The 16,051-nt window shown below is 43.9% G+C and overlaps 1 protein-coding gene across 1 annotated transcript in view; it reads left to right on the plus strand.

The window, feature by feature from the left end:
- Positions 1–16,051, plus strand: part of ANTXR1 (ANTXR cell adhesion molecule 1) — a 260,214-nt gene that overhangs the window by 151,819 nt on the left and 92,344 nt on the right. Inside the window, exon 13 of the mRNA XM_055540531.1 lies at positions 3,022–3,117. Within this exon, the coding sequence (XP_055396506.1) occupies positions 3,022–3,117 (96 nt within the window). The remainder of the gene's footprint in view (positions 1–3,021; positions 3,118–16,051) is intronic.

The raw sequence follows: 16,051 nt of genomic DNA on the forward strand, positions 1-16,051 counted from the left end.
GTAACACAGTCTCCAATATGAGTTGTCATGAGGTAATTGATTAAAACTCCAATCCAAGCTCATAAAGGGCAATCCCTTTTGACTTTACTCTGAAGTACACTTTCACCATGTGAGACTCCAGTCCACCTGGAGCCATGTGGGTGAACTTCTGTCAGAGCAGATGTAGCAATTACAAACACATTGTCAGTCTCTCACGTGGCTATTTAATGTTTAGTCTTTAAAGTATCAATATTTCTTAAGTGAATTTTTTATAAATCTGATATTACAGTATAATGGTGAAGTGGAAGTGGGCAAAGTGCTAAAATCAGACTGTGAAGGTTCAATTCCCAGTTTTGCTGGAAGATCTTGAAAACCAGGCAGTGCATTTGGGGGGTTTATTGGGGGCTGCATCCAGAGCAGGGGTCAGTGCCTTCGGGACCTCCCACCCTGCCTCCTTTCCTCCCCCCCAGCATCCCCAGTGTACTTGCCCCTTCCAGAGTCCCACGCTGTCTTCCTCCACTGCAGCAGGGAGGCCTGGGGCTGGGTAGGGTCAGACCAAACCTGGCCAGAGGCAGGCCACATGGAGCTTTGTCTGAATCCAGGAAATCTTCTAGTAATGAAGCCTTCTGTCTTCCCATCTGGGCCCGGTCCTTCACCCTCCCCACTTCATAGGAAACCTTCTCCTTTTTCCAGAAGGAAATTTTTTAAAATCCCCCAAATACATCAGCCTTTCTGCTTCAGTTCCTTTCTCTAGAGTGAGAATTAAATCAGAAGAAGAGAGACTGCATATAATGTGAATACATGTAGTCTGTAGTCTTTACTAAATTATAACTTAATACTGAAATACCAAAGGTCTATAAACCTTGCAGTAACAAAATCACTTATTATTCCAAGTGCAAACAGATTTATGATGTGAAATGGCCACCATATTTGCTGGCCATGTGGAAACAGAGAGAGGGTGAGTTCAGCTCAGCGTCTGGCTTGATGGCCTCCGAATCTCTCATCCAGGCCTGTCTACTTTCATCTTACAATTCATTTTCTCCTCACGTCAATTCAGTGAGGCAGGTGGGGTTTAGTATCTCCATTTTATGGGCATGGAATTTAGGGATGGAAAGATCAAGAGGGTTGTCTTTGACTAACAGTAAGTCTGGAAAACACACATCGTTTCTTTGTGTCTTCCAGGAGAGCATCATTTTCTGCTGTAGCTCATGCATAAATGTTGTGGTCCAGGAGCATCCTCTGGCCACTGTGCCCTCTCCCCACCCACTGTCCAGCCCTGCACCTGCCCTTGTGAGGTGCAGCTCCCTCGGGGACAATAGGGCATTCCCAAGCCTTGGCTTGGTGGAAGTCAAATGTTTAGTTCCCTGGCTTTTGGGTCAAAGACGTTCCACAGAGTAAGAGATGCCTTTGAACAGCTTCCAGTAGTCCCTGATGAGCACTCAGAGTAAGAGTGAGTCACACCCCAGCTCTGCCATTAACTTACTGTGTAACCTCCAACAGGCCACCCAGCCTCCCGGCTCTGGAAATGGGTGGGAGGGAACAGCTTTTAGAACCTGGTCACACTGTGAACAGCTTCCCGTGAAGTCGTGTGCCCTAAAGTTCATGAGTGTCATTTTGGGAGGGTGACACCTTCCATCCAACTGAGCCTGTCTGTGTACCCAACAGGTCCACCAACCCAGGGTGAGAGCCCCAGGGTCATGAGAGCGCTCACACCAAAGCGAGGTTCCCCAAGTGCAGATTTTTAAAATACAACTTCAGGAGTTTATTTTCTTATTATGCAATGTTAAAAAGGGAAAAAAACAAAGATAGATTTGTTTTTAATTACCATTAACCCACTACCCGCAAAACCACCATTAATATTTTAGTAAATATCCCTCAGTCTCTCTCACTCTTGACACATATACATAAGTCCACTCTTTATATCAGGGCTGTTTTCTTGGGTCATTTAAATATTTGCAAACATAATGTCTACAGAGTAACTGACTGCATGGTGGTTCTATGATGTATTATTAGTCATCCTTTGTTAAACATTTAGGTTGCTTTCCTTTATCATCATCATCATTATCTGTGCAAACATACCTGATTTTCCCAGGGAGGTGCTAAAAGTAGAAGTGCCAGCTGTATTCAGAAGGGGTACCCATGACAATTAATACCTGTGTCAACTTGCCTCTAACCCCTAGCTCCAAACATTGTGCCCCCTTGCATTCCCAGTAGCTGAGAAGGAAGGGAGATGGAGGGCACTTAAATCTGCCTCTGAACCAGCAGCCTCAGAATAGTGACACCCAGTCAATGAGATCTCTGCTGCTTAAAGTTAACCATCTCAGGCCACGGCAACTGTCATTTTGGGGACTGGCCTAGGCATGTTTGGAAGTGGGCATAATTTGTCTTGGCTGCCTGTCTCACTGGATCTGACAGCAGCATTGACTCAGCCACCACACCCCTCTCCTCCCAGGGTTAGCAGCAGCTGCTTTACCCTCCATACCCTGGAATCCCTTTGCCCTTTATCACATCCTATCTGTGGGCTCTAGTCTTTGCTCATGAATCTGTTACATGCACATATGAGAAACAGGTTCAGGGGAGCAGACTGAGTCCTGAGAACTGTCCTGAGTCCAGCCCAGGTGGTGACAGGAGCAGCAGATCCAGGGAGCAGGAAACTGTCACTGTGCAGAGGGTGATGGTCCGCAGGCAGGCAGGGAGTGGCGGGCCTTCTCAGCACCCAGATGCATGAGCGGCCATCTGCTCTGTCTCTTGCAGGATTGGTCCTTCGGGATGTTGTTCAAAGAGAAGAACAGGGCTTCGCTGAAAAGAGGAATCCATTTCTCATGAGAATTGGCTACATAGAGTGTGTTGCCCAAAATGCTGGACAGAGTCTCAGCCATTTGCTTAGCGAGCTGTGCTCTTCTCCAGGCCTTAAATCTGCATACTGAGGATGGGAGTGTGGGGCGGGGGGACCCCAGGTGTTGCCTTGCCCCACCCAAGCTCCGTGCTGGTTGCACACACAGCCAGTCCCACTGCTGACCACCCTCTCTCTCGGCCCCACAGTCTGATGGCTCCATCCTGGCGATCGCCCTGCTGATCCTGTTCCTGCTCCTGGCCCTGGTGCTCCTCTGGTGGTTCTGGCCCCTCTGCTGCACTGTGGTAAGTGACGCAGCCCCCTCCCCGACCCTGGGCCTCTGGCCACTCAAAACGAAGAGTGACACAAAGTTAACAGCACCACGAGCAAGGAAAGGGCAACAGGAAAATGTGTGAATAATTCAGAATAAATCTAGCATTTTGGGGTACAATTAATACAAAATTGGCAAAATCTAACACAAGCAATAAACCTGAGTCATTAGGAGTTCAAATGGGTTAGGGAGTGAGTTTGCCAGTGGACATGCCATTTGGGTAGAACAGCTGGAGAGCTTGCTCTGGGTCCAGTGCCTGGAAGGATTAGTAAAATATTGTAAATGATGACATGTAACCAATGCACATGAATATGTGTGTGTTTGGTACATGTGCATGTACGCACACACACACACACACACACATATTTGTGGAGTTGCACCAACTGATACTCTTCCAAAGCCAACTTGGTCTTAGCAACTTGTCAGCTCATCCGAGAAAGAGACTTGCTGCTGCTGCCAAGTCGCATCAGTCGAGTCAGACTCTGTGCGACCCCATAGACGGCAGCCCACCAGGCTCCCCTGTCCCTGGGATTCTCCAGGCAGGAACACTGGAGTGGGTTGCTATTTCCTTCTCCAATGCATGAAAGTGAAAACTAAAGTGAAATTGCTCAGTTGTGTCCGACTCTTAGCGACCCCACGGACTGCAGCCTACCAGGCTCCTCCACCCATGGGATTTTCCAGGCAAGAGTACTGGAGTGGGGTGCCATTGCCTTCTCCAGAAAGTGACTTAGGCCTCTATTTTTAACAATACAGAGTGGCACCTACCTTTTATAGCATGCACCTGGGCTTCCCAGGTGGTGGTAATGGTATAGAACCCACCTGTCAATGCAGGAGACATAAGAGACATGGGTTTGATCCCTGGGTCAGGAAGATCCCCTGGAGGAGGGCATGGTAATCCACTCTAGTATTCTTGCCTGGGAAATTCTATGGACAGAGGAGCCTGGCGGGCTACAGTCCATGGGGTCACAAAAGAGTCGGACAGGATTTACCGACTAAACAACAGCAACAATCAGTTTCTATTCCCTGGCCCAGAGACCCAAACAAAAGGAAGAGCCCAAACAACATAATATTCAAATGAAGAAAAACATTAGGTCTCACAGGTCTAGTTCTAGCACGCGCCCTGCCTTCTTGCCAGTCAGAGCATGCCCTGTAAAGCCAGGTAGGTTTGAATCAGCGCCGCTCTGCTGCTGCAGCATCTTTCATTCCCTGGATTTCAGTCCTTCTATGGCCAGCCCAGGAGGGGAAAACAGATGATGAGACTCTCCAAGCCAGTTTGTCTTCACGTTATCTCTGGAATGCCAGCATTTAAGCATATAACACAAAGCTCCTAAAATCTATGTGTGGAAATACCCTGGTGTTCCAGTGGTTAACACTGCACTTCTACTGCAGGGGGCACAGGTTCAATCCCTGGCCAAGGAACTAAGGTTCCACATGCTGCTCAGTACAGCAAAAAAAAAAAAAAGTTTTTTTTTTTTTTTTTTAACTCTGTGTGAAAAACAGAAACCAAAGACTCATAGAGCACTAGACTTGAACTGAAGGAGGAAATGTCTTCAAATGACATCTTAAGGAGATGGGAAATGAATGAAACAAGAAATTCAGCCAGGATATGGATCCATGTGGCAAGGATTTCTGGAAAGTAAAGACTTTGCACCAACAGAAGCCTCTGGTGTAGACAGGAAAAGATGACTTTTAGCAGACAAGAATGTGTAGTGGGGAGGGACTCCAGACAGGTGCAAATCTTGGGTCAATTAGTGTAATCCAGGCTGGAGTGATTTCACCAAGATTTTAAGCTGTCTCGGCCACGGCAGCCTCAAAAGTTAAATGTTTAAATACTTAAGGCTGTACAACCATTTTATTTTGAAGGTTTAAAAAAAAAAAATGAGCCAGCCAGAGTGCTCTGTATGGTGATTCAGAAATATACACCTTTCCAAGTCTGGAATTCTGGAGGGGCTCTTAAAGAAGGGGTGGCTGGTGGTGGTATTGGTGGCAGCCCAGAGTGAACCCAGGGCTTCTGTTATGGTAGACATCACCTTTGTTCACTGAGTCCCCTTAATTGTTAAAAACTGTTACTTCTGAGTGAGGGCAGCTAGAAACAATAAAACAGCCAAGCAGTACTCTATGACTTACTTGCTGTGTGATCTTGAGCAAATTACTTAACCACTCTGTCCCCCAGTTTCCTCAGTTGTATACTGAGGACAATGAGAGCTCTGACCTCACAGGTAGATAGTGAAAATTAAAGGATCCTAAATATGTATATCTATATCTGTATAGATATATATGTATACGTGTATATATACTGCTTGAAGCAGTTCTTGTATTATTTTTAATAACAATAATTAATATTATTATTTTAAAATAGTTACTATAATAAGAATACATAGCTGTACCATATGGCATTCAATTTATATTGGTGAGAAATGTCTCTTTTTTCCAGTTTTATTGAGAAATAATTGACATATAACATTTTATAAGTTTATAGTATACAACTTAATGATTTGATACATGTATTGCACAAAGTTTACCACAACAAACATCCATTACCCCACATAGTCACACACTTTTTCCTTCATGATAAGAACTTTTAAGAACTACTTTCTTGGTAGTGGTGGTGGTGTTAACCACTAAGTCATGTCGGACTCTTTAGTGACCCCAGGGAGTATAGCCCACCAGGCCTCTGTCCATAGGATTTCCCAGGCAAGGATACTGGAGTGGGTTGCCATTTCCTTCATCCAGGGGATCTTCCCAACCCAGGGGATCAATCCCATGTCTCCTGCACTGGCGGATGAATTCTTTACCACTGAGCCACCAGGGAAGCCCAAGGACTACTTTCTTAGCAACTGTTAAATGGACAGTGCAGTAGTCTAAACTGTAGACATCGTGTCTTACATTACAGCTCCAGAGCTTATTTATCTTAGAACTAGCTGCAAATTTGTACATTTTGACTACCTTCACTCAGTTCCTCTACCCTCAAACCTGTACCCCAACCCCTTCCTCTGGCAACCACAAATATGATCTGCTTTTATGAATTTGGTTCTTCTAAATTCCACGTGTGAGATCATACAGTATTTGTCTTGCTCTGCCCGACTTACTTCACTTAGCGTAATGTCCTCAAAGTCCATCCATGTTGTCGCAAATGGAAGGATTTCCTTCTCTTTTATGGCTGGATAGTATTTCACTGTATATGCATATCACATCTTCTTTATCCATTCATCCTTCATAGGTTGTTTCCACCTCTTGGCTATTATAAATAAGGTTGTAATGAATACGAGGCTGCTGGTACTTCTTTGGGATAGTAATTTTGTTTCCTAAAAGTGGAATTGCTGGGTCATGGTAGTTCTATTTCTCATTTTTTGAGGAACCTCCGTACTGTTTTCCACTGTGGCTATACCAGTTTATGCTCCCATGAGTGGTGTATAAGGAGTTCCACCAACACTTGTTATTGTCTTTTTGATGATAACCATCCTAACAGGCATGAGATGATATCTTATTGTGGTTTTATTTTCCAGGAAAATGTCTCTTAATTAACGCCTTTCATTATTGGGAGCAGGATTACATAAGGCCAGGTTGTTTTGCAATACTCAAAATATTTTTCAACAATTCTATCTGGTTAAGCCTATGTTGCTTTGGAAGACAGCCAAAAGTCTTAATGCGGTCTGATTTTGTAAGTCCTGAAGGATTTCTTTGCAAGGGGAAGATCTTAGAGATTGATTTCCCTGTTTATGAGGTCTATAGAAACTGCCCTCACAGCTATTTCTGAAAGCTGGCTGGGGCTGACACTTGGTGTACCCCCAAAATTGCTTCCTGATCACTGGCTTCCTTCAAGAATGGTGATGTTCTGAGGGGGATAGGATAAAGTCATGTGTTTTCTGAAGGGAGTATACAGGAAGGAGGGCAAACATCATCTCCTGCCTCCCTAAAAGGCAGAATGCAGGAAGTTTCTCTCCCTTGTTTGACAGCATCCCTCTCCAAGTCTGGGACTGACAGAGGGCATCCTTATAACTGATGGTCCTGAAACCTTCCTCTGTCCTTCTCTCTACCCTGCCTCGAGTGTGAGGAATGCCTCAGTGACCTGGTACCAAAGCTACATCTCAATGATGGAAAATAACCAGAGAGCAGAAAGGGTCTGTAACGTGAGGAGCCCATGAGGATTCTCTGCTGTGTCCTTCCTCTGTCTTCTGCACAATTCTCTCCAGGAATGATATTTAAAGTATTTAACAACCCGCAAGGCCCCCCATCGCAACTGAGCCAAACATTAACCCTTTAGTGGCTGGATATGAACTGGGAATGGGGGTGGTCCACAAAGTCCTGGAGGGTGGCAGGGGTAGGGGGGCAGGCAATTAGATCACTCTTTACTCATCATAATGAACATTTTAAAAGTAATGACCAGAGCAAGTGTATTGGTTACTACAAGCTGGCCCTCTGCAGAACTCAGCATCTTCTTGCTTCCTGCTGGCCCCATCTGGAAGCAGAAATCTAAAGGGTGAGAGTGACTGGTGCTACTCATTGCATTTTGCCTTTCTGAAAGGACCTTACTCCCATCTGGCTCTTATCTTCTGCCTAGATGAAACCTGGGTTAACTTCTTGCCCAAATAGCAGAGAATAGTCTATCAGTGATGACCAATGGAGAGAGAATTTTTCCAGACCCTGGATCAAAACCTTTTAGTGTTTCCCAGCATGGACCTCAATATCCCCAGGTAAACCTTTGATTTCTAAGATTCCTACCTTTATTCACTGGCACGAAAAACATTCCCATTGAAAGGGAGAGAGTCACTGGACTATGTAGCCTGGGTTTATTTGCCATTGCAGAAAGGGAATTCAGGAGCCAATATTTTACCCCAAAATAGATAAGTAAATAGAGTCCTGCCTCAGTTCCACAAGGGACATTGCTAGAACCCTTTAAGTCATGCAGTGGCCATTCTATCTACTTATTAGTTGGTCCAATATTATTGAACTTTTTCAATTGAACTTTAAAAAAAGGAAGACCAAGAAATCTAAATAAGAAGATGATCATGAGAAAAGGGTTGAAATATATTGTAAGAGTGAAAAAGTCAACAATAAATCAGTGGTATTAGCAGTAAATATCATCTAATATAGATGAAGAAAGTATAGGTAACTCTGGGTGTCTACCATCATCTCAGCCAAGAGGCAGCACCCTAACAAGAGCCTGCAGTCCAGCTAGGGTGGTAGTTTCATGTACACAGGGAAAGACCATCACCCCTGGCCTAAATTTCAGCAGGTCATCAGACACTGATAGATCCCTGATTAGTAGTGGGGACTTGACTCCTCCAAATCAAAAATCTGGGGATAGAATAAAAGCTTACATGGTCTCTTAACCTACTGACCCCATGTTGCCACTCTCAGGAATACCCTTGATTCCGTAACTCCTTCTCCACCTGCCCTGGCCCCTTCCTGCACCTGAACAGAGCAACTCTAAGTCTTCTCTCCTGCTCCCAAGATGCTGATCCCTTCAGAAAATAATTGCCCGAGCACAATGATGAAGCCCGAGCACACTGATGAAGCCAGGGCACATTTACCGGTCCTTTGAATTGCTTAGCACACTCTGACCTCATTCGTATGGAGCCCCAGTTTCACTCTCACAGTGTCTCTCCCAGACTGTTCTCCTTCTCCTGGAGATGTCTATGCTACTTCTGGCCCTTTCACTCTCAACAGACAACCTGCTCTTCTGTCTCACTGAGAAGATGGAAACCATCCTGTGAGAAACCTTCCACTTCAAACAGACTTGTGTGCATCCTTCTCCAACATCCCTCCCTTCCCTGGATGCAGACTGGCCCCTCTCCCTCTCCTTCCACTCATGTCTTTCATCCTGTTCTCTCCCACCCACCTCTGCCTATGGTATCTTCATCCTTTCCACCATCTTCCTCCCCGCTGCCTGCTGGCCTCCTTCAACCTTAACAAATGTGTCATAGCTTATTCTTCCTTCAAGCTGCCCTATTCCTTCTCCCTCTCTTTCATCTGAAAACTTCTCTGCAGAGCAGACTGTTCTTCCATTCACTCTTCAGCCTGCTGCACCCTGGGCTCCATCACCATTGTTTCTCTAGTCCATCCCTTGCAAGCCTGAACTCCCAGCCAGGAGTGCTCATTTCTCTTCCTACTCTAGTTCTTTCAGCAGTGGGCACTCTCTCCTTTCCACTCTCTCCCCTGCTGGCTGCTGCTGACTCTTCTGTCTCCTTCCGCTGCTGCTCACCTCTTGTTCTTTGAGCTTGTCTTCAGCCTTCTCTACACATTGTCTCTGGCAATATCACCAATGCTCATGACTTCGGCTACAACGGATATGCTAGCGGCTCCTCAATGTGCCCACCCATCTCTGGCCTTGGCTTCAAAAGATCAGGTCTATAGTATCAGGACCGAGTGGCTTTCTCAAACATGGCTATCTCTACCCGCCCTCACAACATGTCCCAATTAAACTTGTTGACCCCAGAACTGGTCTTCATCAGTGGATATGTCATCATCCTCGGAGCTGCCCAAACTAGAGACAGCAGTGATTGCCAATGTCTTCTCTCTCTCTTCCTGTCTTCTCTCACTCTGGAATGGTGTATAGAGCATCCTCTTCTCTCACACCCTGTCTCATCTGGCACTTCTGTCCACATCCTCTACCCCAGCCCAAGTATATTACCTAGAACTCAGGAGTTGCTAAACAAATAGTTTGGAATGAATGAACGAGTGAATGGATGGATGTCATTGCCCTAGTCTAAGGTTCAGCATCTCCCACCTGAACTATTGCAGTAACTTTCTAACTGCTCTTTTAGTCTACCGTCACTAGGTTTTTTCCTTTAAAAAAAAAAAAAATCAAGGAAACAGTTCATGATCCCACTCCCTTCCCTGCCCCAAATCCTCATGACTGTTCAAGTTCTCTAAAATAGACTTCAAATTCCTTGACTTGGCATGTGTAGACCCTTCCCAGTCTGGCCACAACCGCCCTCTCCGGCCTCACCTCCTACCCTTCTCCCTGTGTGTGCATGGACCCCCTAAGCACCCCATGAGGGCTTCTTCATGGCACCAACCATGCTGTTGTTACTGATTGTTTACTTGTCAATCTTCCCCTGTGGACATAAGCTGTTGGCAGCCAGGAGTGTAGTTCCGCAGACATTAACCGTGCCCAGTTCAAGACTGTTACTTATAAATCTCAAAGTTCTTTGAGTAGCCAAATGGAAGGAGAGTGGTCTCCAGGCTCGCTCTGTTCTTTGGGGCTCCTTGAACATACCATGTAGTTATTACTGATCTCTTTCTGTTGCTTCCACTTGCTGAAATATTCTCATAGTCTTTATCTATTCTGTCTACAATTCCTCTTTGAAGTCCTGCTCATGATTACTCCATCTAACTAGTTTTCCTTTTTCCCACCTGGGAGAATTAGCTTCAGCTTTCCTTGGTTTTCATAGCACTTTTTTCACACATCTGTTAAAGCAGGGGTCCCCAACCCTCAGACCAGCACTGGTCAATGGCCTATTAGAAGCAGGGCTGCACAGCAGGAGGTGAGCTGCAGGCAGGCCAGTGAGGGAAGTTTCGTCTATATTTTCAGCCCCTCCCTGTTGCTCACATTACCACCTGAGCTCTGCCTCCTGTCAGATCAGTGGCCACATTGGATTCCCATAGGGGCATGAACCCTAAATATGATGAGTTTGGATCATCATAAAACCATCCCTCTGACCTCGCCATCCTTGGAAAAATTGTCTTCCATGAAACCTGTCCCTGGTGCCAAAAAGATTGGGTACCACTGGACTAGAGAACTGTTTCATTCTAACACAGCAATTCATTCATATATATGTTCCTGTCACTATACAATAAACCCCTCCAGGGGAGGGAGAAACTAGTCACAGAAAATCATCCTACAAAGTAGTACAGTGCCTGGCATGTAATTCATATGTTTTCCAAACTAAACTAAAAAGCTAAATCATCTTGGGGATATGCAAGGAACTCACAAACAGTGGAACTGTAGGACATGGTAGTCTCATGAGTGTTTGCATCATTATTAGGTTTCATAAATTACATGTCTGTTAACACATGGTTTTATATGTATCAAACATTGCATAACAAAGCATATTTATATCTTCTTCTTAAATATAATCCTAGAAATGTGCCCATTTTATTGGAAGGTAAATGGGGTCAGGAGCCCTGAGACAAAAGATCCTGCTGTATTTTGCCAGATGAGAAAGTTCTGGAGCTTGGTTGCCTAACAATGTGAATATACTTAACACTACTGAACTGTACCCTTTAAAATGGTTAAGAGTAGGTTGTGCATTTTTTTCCACAACTAGAAAGAAAGTAAGAGATCCTGCTGTGCTGGGCTCAGTCGGGTAGTTGTGTCCATCTCTTTGCGACCCCATGAACTGTAGCCCACCAGGCTCCTCTGTCCATGGAACTCTCCAGACAAGAATACTGGAGTGGGTTGCCATTTCCTACTCCAAAGAGATCCTGCTGCTGCTAAGTCACTTCAGTCGTGTCCGACTCTGTGCGACCCCATAGACGGCAGCCCACCGGGCTCAACCGTCCCTGGGATTCTCCAGGCAAGAACACTGCAGTGGGTGCTAGAGAGTCGCAATTCTTCTGCAACCCAGCTAATTAAACCACACTATTTAGGTGAAATCAAATTGCTATATTTCTATTCAAATAATAGCAAATATTTTTATTCAGTTTGTTGGGAAAGGATTATGTGCTTGTATTGAGAATTTCTCTCAATATAAACAAAAGTCAGTTCCCTTTTGCTTTGCTTTGTTTTTAACGGCCTTGTAGGTATTTTATAAACAGTTTTTAAAGAATTATGTAAAGGATCATGTTTAATTCCCTTATTGAATTTCCAGGGTAGCTCAACAAATAAGCCCCTTTGTCATCACCAGCGACAAATTCCAAGGGATGAAAACTAATCAGGAAATTGATATGCCTTAAATTGAAATAAAAATAAAGCCTTCAAATATTGCCCTCCACACCTTTAAGCATAATATTTAATTTTAAGGGCCAGACAACCAAACCTCACATCACCAAAGGGATTTACTGAAGTTTATTTAATAGAAACCTAACAAGTACAAGCAGCTCCTTAGCCAGGCATTTTAGGCCTAGATTCATCGTGCTTTCTGGACCCCTTTCCAGCCTCCACCCACTCCCATCTGGACACGCCTTGCTCTGAAGCTTGCAAGATTACACAGAGCTCTGCCGTGGCCTGCCCTGCACCGCAAGCCCCAGACGCCCAGTCTGTTGTCATCTCCACCTTGGGCCTTCATGGCTTCCCTCATCCCCTGCAGGGCTGGTCTTGACACTTGCTTGGGAACCCACCCACCACCATCCTCACGCCCCCGAGTGAGCTGGGAAGAAACGAGCCGTCATTAAAGACAACGGGATTCCAATATGAGATCATCGTCCATCAGTTAAAGGAAAATCTTTTAAATTCATTTCCTCATGTGAAAAATTAGAAAATTGGAACCTTATTGGCTCTAAGGTTGCTTCCTTTTATTCTCACCTAGTATAAGTGAATCTACTCCTCCCCTTCAACATGTCCTGGCGTGTGATCCTCAAATCTGGTTACACATCAAAATATGATGCAAGTAGTCAGTGGCAACATTTCCAAACAATGTCCACCTAAGCTTCTTTTGATCCTGGAGCCCCTTCCCCTTGGCCTAGTCCTATCCCCACCCATTAACATACCAGCACCTAGCACACTATTCCTTCCCAAACACCTATAGACATACCGATGTCTGGAAGGACACTAACATTCTGCCAAAGACTGTTTGGGAAACATAATCCCAGAGAATGCTGAATTAGCTGAAAGTCATATTCCTGGGTTCCTAAGAACGGCCCCATTCCTGCCCTTCTCGAAGGGTACGTCAATGCCAACAAGCTCAAACACGCTGTGAACATCACCCCCCATCCTTGCTCGGTGTGTGTCCCAATGAGATCCACAGCCACTCCCCATGGCTGGAATCATCTTGCTCATAACCAAGGCAAACAAGATGCTCCTCCAAGCTTCAGGGAATCTGAATTCATGGATTTTTTTAAAACTGTCTCAGTTTTGCAGTGCCTGGCACATTGTCTACTGGAGAGTATGCATAGCCATTTTTTTGAATTACCATGTAAATCATTTGGGCCTTATCAACTGATGTTAAAATTCTTGCCACCATTTTCTCTTGAGTTATGGATGAGTTTTGCCTTTGAAATAATTCCGGTCTTAAGGGAGATATGATGAAAGGCCAAGAATTATTTGGAATTTGAGTTCCAAATGCAAAAGACAAAAAAAGTTGAGCTCATTTCTTTGAAAATGTCTTGTACTACATTCTAGATCAACACCCTTGGCAGTATCCTTTACTAAACTTTTACAGTGTAAATTTATTGAATTCAAGCAGTACTTGGCCAGCTTTAATCAGCTGTGAGGTTTCTATTACATTTATACTGTTTGTATAGTAAGATTCATTTATCTGTCATCAGCTAGTATCTCATACTTGCTGGACATTCTCCACATTGCATTGCCTAGTTTCCCTTGGTTTCTTGATTTTAATTAGAAAGATATTTATTATAAGGTTAAGGAATCAGAATTGAAGTCTAGATTGTAAAAGCAAAAGAGCAAGCATCTCCTTCCATCCATGAGACTAAAGCCTTTTGTTATATGGCTTTTCAGATCTCATTGGCATTTCTTCTATACACAGCTCTCTTCTGATAGCTTCTCTTCACACAGAACCTATGAGGTCAGTGAAAGTGAAAGTGAAAATCGCTCAGTCGTGTCCGACTCTTTGCGACCTATGGACTATACAGTCCATGGCATTCCCCAGGCCAGAATACTGCAGTGGGAAAGCCTTTTCCTTCTCCAGGGGATTTTCCCAACCCAGGGATCGAACCCAGGTCTCCCACATTGCAGGTGGATACTTTACCAGCTGAGCCACAAGGGAAGCCCAAGAATACTGGAGTGGGTAGCCTCTCCCTTCTCTAGCAGATCTTCCTGACCCAGGAATCAAACCGGGGCCTCATGCATTGTAGGCGAATTCTATACTAACTGAGCTGTAAGGCCAGGGAGGTAGCAAAAGAGTTGGAATTAAGGTATCAGTCCAGAAGTCCCATAATATGCGATGTTTTGAATCAAAAGCTCCAAATGACTTTAAGCATCTAAATACATTTATTTGAGTTAACCCCTCTGAGGTGGTGCTAGTGATAAAGAACCTGCCTGCCAATGCAGGAGATGTAAGAGAAACGGATTCGATCCCTGGTATGGGAAGATCCCCTGGAGAAGGAAATGGCAACCCACTCCAGTATTCTAGCCTGGAGAATCCCATGGACAGAGGAGCCTGGCAGGCTACAGTCCATAGGGTTGAACAAAGTCAGACATGATTGAAGCAACTTAGCATGCCTCCTGAGCATGCAGGAGGTAATCATTTGCAAAAAAAATCGATTACTCCCAGCTGGTGATACACTAGACCTCACAGAAAAATAAAAACAAAAAATTCCTGGAAAAAATGTATAATAAAAGTTTGTTTTAAGTGCATAACCAGGATCACAAGAAAACAGACATTTCCAGGGACAAAATAAAGTTCTGGAAATTAGGTGCTTAGCTGACCCTAAAGCAATGGTGATTTTCTAATCTCAATAACCTAGACATTTGGTTTCATAACTTTACATAAGTCCATAAAAGTTTGAGAGTAGGACTGAATCTTCTGCCTACAGCTGAAACTTTGAGTAAAAGGATGGGCTGTGAGTTTAATGTGTGTATGTGTGTGTCCCTAAAAATTCAAAACAACAACCTCTCAGTTTTAGAGTTCAAATATATATTACTTTGGATTCTATAAATTACAAACTAAGAGAAAGGGATTCACAGTTTAGAAGTACTTAGGAATCTGCAAAATGAAACTTGAATCCCCTCTGGCAGGCTGCTCCCTTAGCTGAGTCTTCATAAGACTCCCATAGGTAAATGCAAACTGCACATGAGTTCACAATTGAAAATTACCCAAAACTCAAGGAATATTATTACTCAGATTCCTTGGTGTTTTACTATGCATAGAAAGCACAAAAGACCAAAAACCAGTTGAGAAAGTCAGGCCCTGTCATTTGTCCTTCCTGTCCTCTTTACAAAATCAACAATGGTTAAGCAGCAGATATATCAAAAGTTCTCTAAACACCATTATTTCTCCCATAACTTGAAGGGTGTTTCTAAAAATGTCACTTCAAAAATACAATAGCCAATTATGATACAGATAAAAAAATTTCATAGAGGGAATGTATCTCAACATAATAAACCTACAGCAAACATTATTTTCAGTGGTGAAAAACTGAAGCATTTCCTGTAAGATCAGGAAGACGACAAGGGTGCCCATTCTCACTACTGTTATTCAACATAGTTTTGAAAGTCCTGCTGCTGCTAAGTCGCTTCAGTCGTGTCCAACTCTGTGGACCCCATAGACAGCAGCCCACTAGGCTCCTCTGTCCCTGGGATTCTCCAGGCAAGAATACTGGAGTGGGTTGCCATTTCCTTCTCCTAGTCACAGCAATCAAAGAAGAAAAAGAAATAAAAGGAATCCAGATTGGAAAAGAAGAAGCAAAACTCACTGTTTGCAGATGACATGACACTATACATAGAAAACCCTAAAGATGCCACCAGAAAATTTCTAGGGCTAATCAATGAATATAGTAAAGTCACAGAAATCCCTTGCATTCCTATACACTAACAAAGAAAACTCAGAAAGAGAAATTAAGGAAATAATCCCATTCACCATTTCAACAAAAAAAATAAAATACCTAGGGATAAATCTACCTAAAGAGACAAAAGACCCATATGCAGAAAACTGTAAGCCACTGATGAAAGAAATCAAAAGCAATACAAACAGATGGAGGGATATATCATCTTCTTGGATTGGAAGAATCAATATTGTGAAGATGACTATATTTCCCAAAGCAATCTATAGATTCAGTGCAATCCC

This window comes from Bubalus kerabau, chromosome 11, assembly GCF_029407905.1.
Source record: "Bubalus kerabau isolate K-KA32 ecotype Philippines breed swamp buffalo chromosome 11, PCC_UOA_SB_1v2, whole genome shotgun sequence".
Lineage (NCBI taxonomy): Eukaryota > Metazoa > Chordata > Mammalia > Artiodactyla > Bovidae > Bubalus > Bubalus kerabau.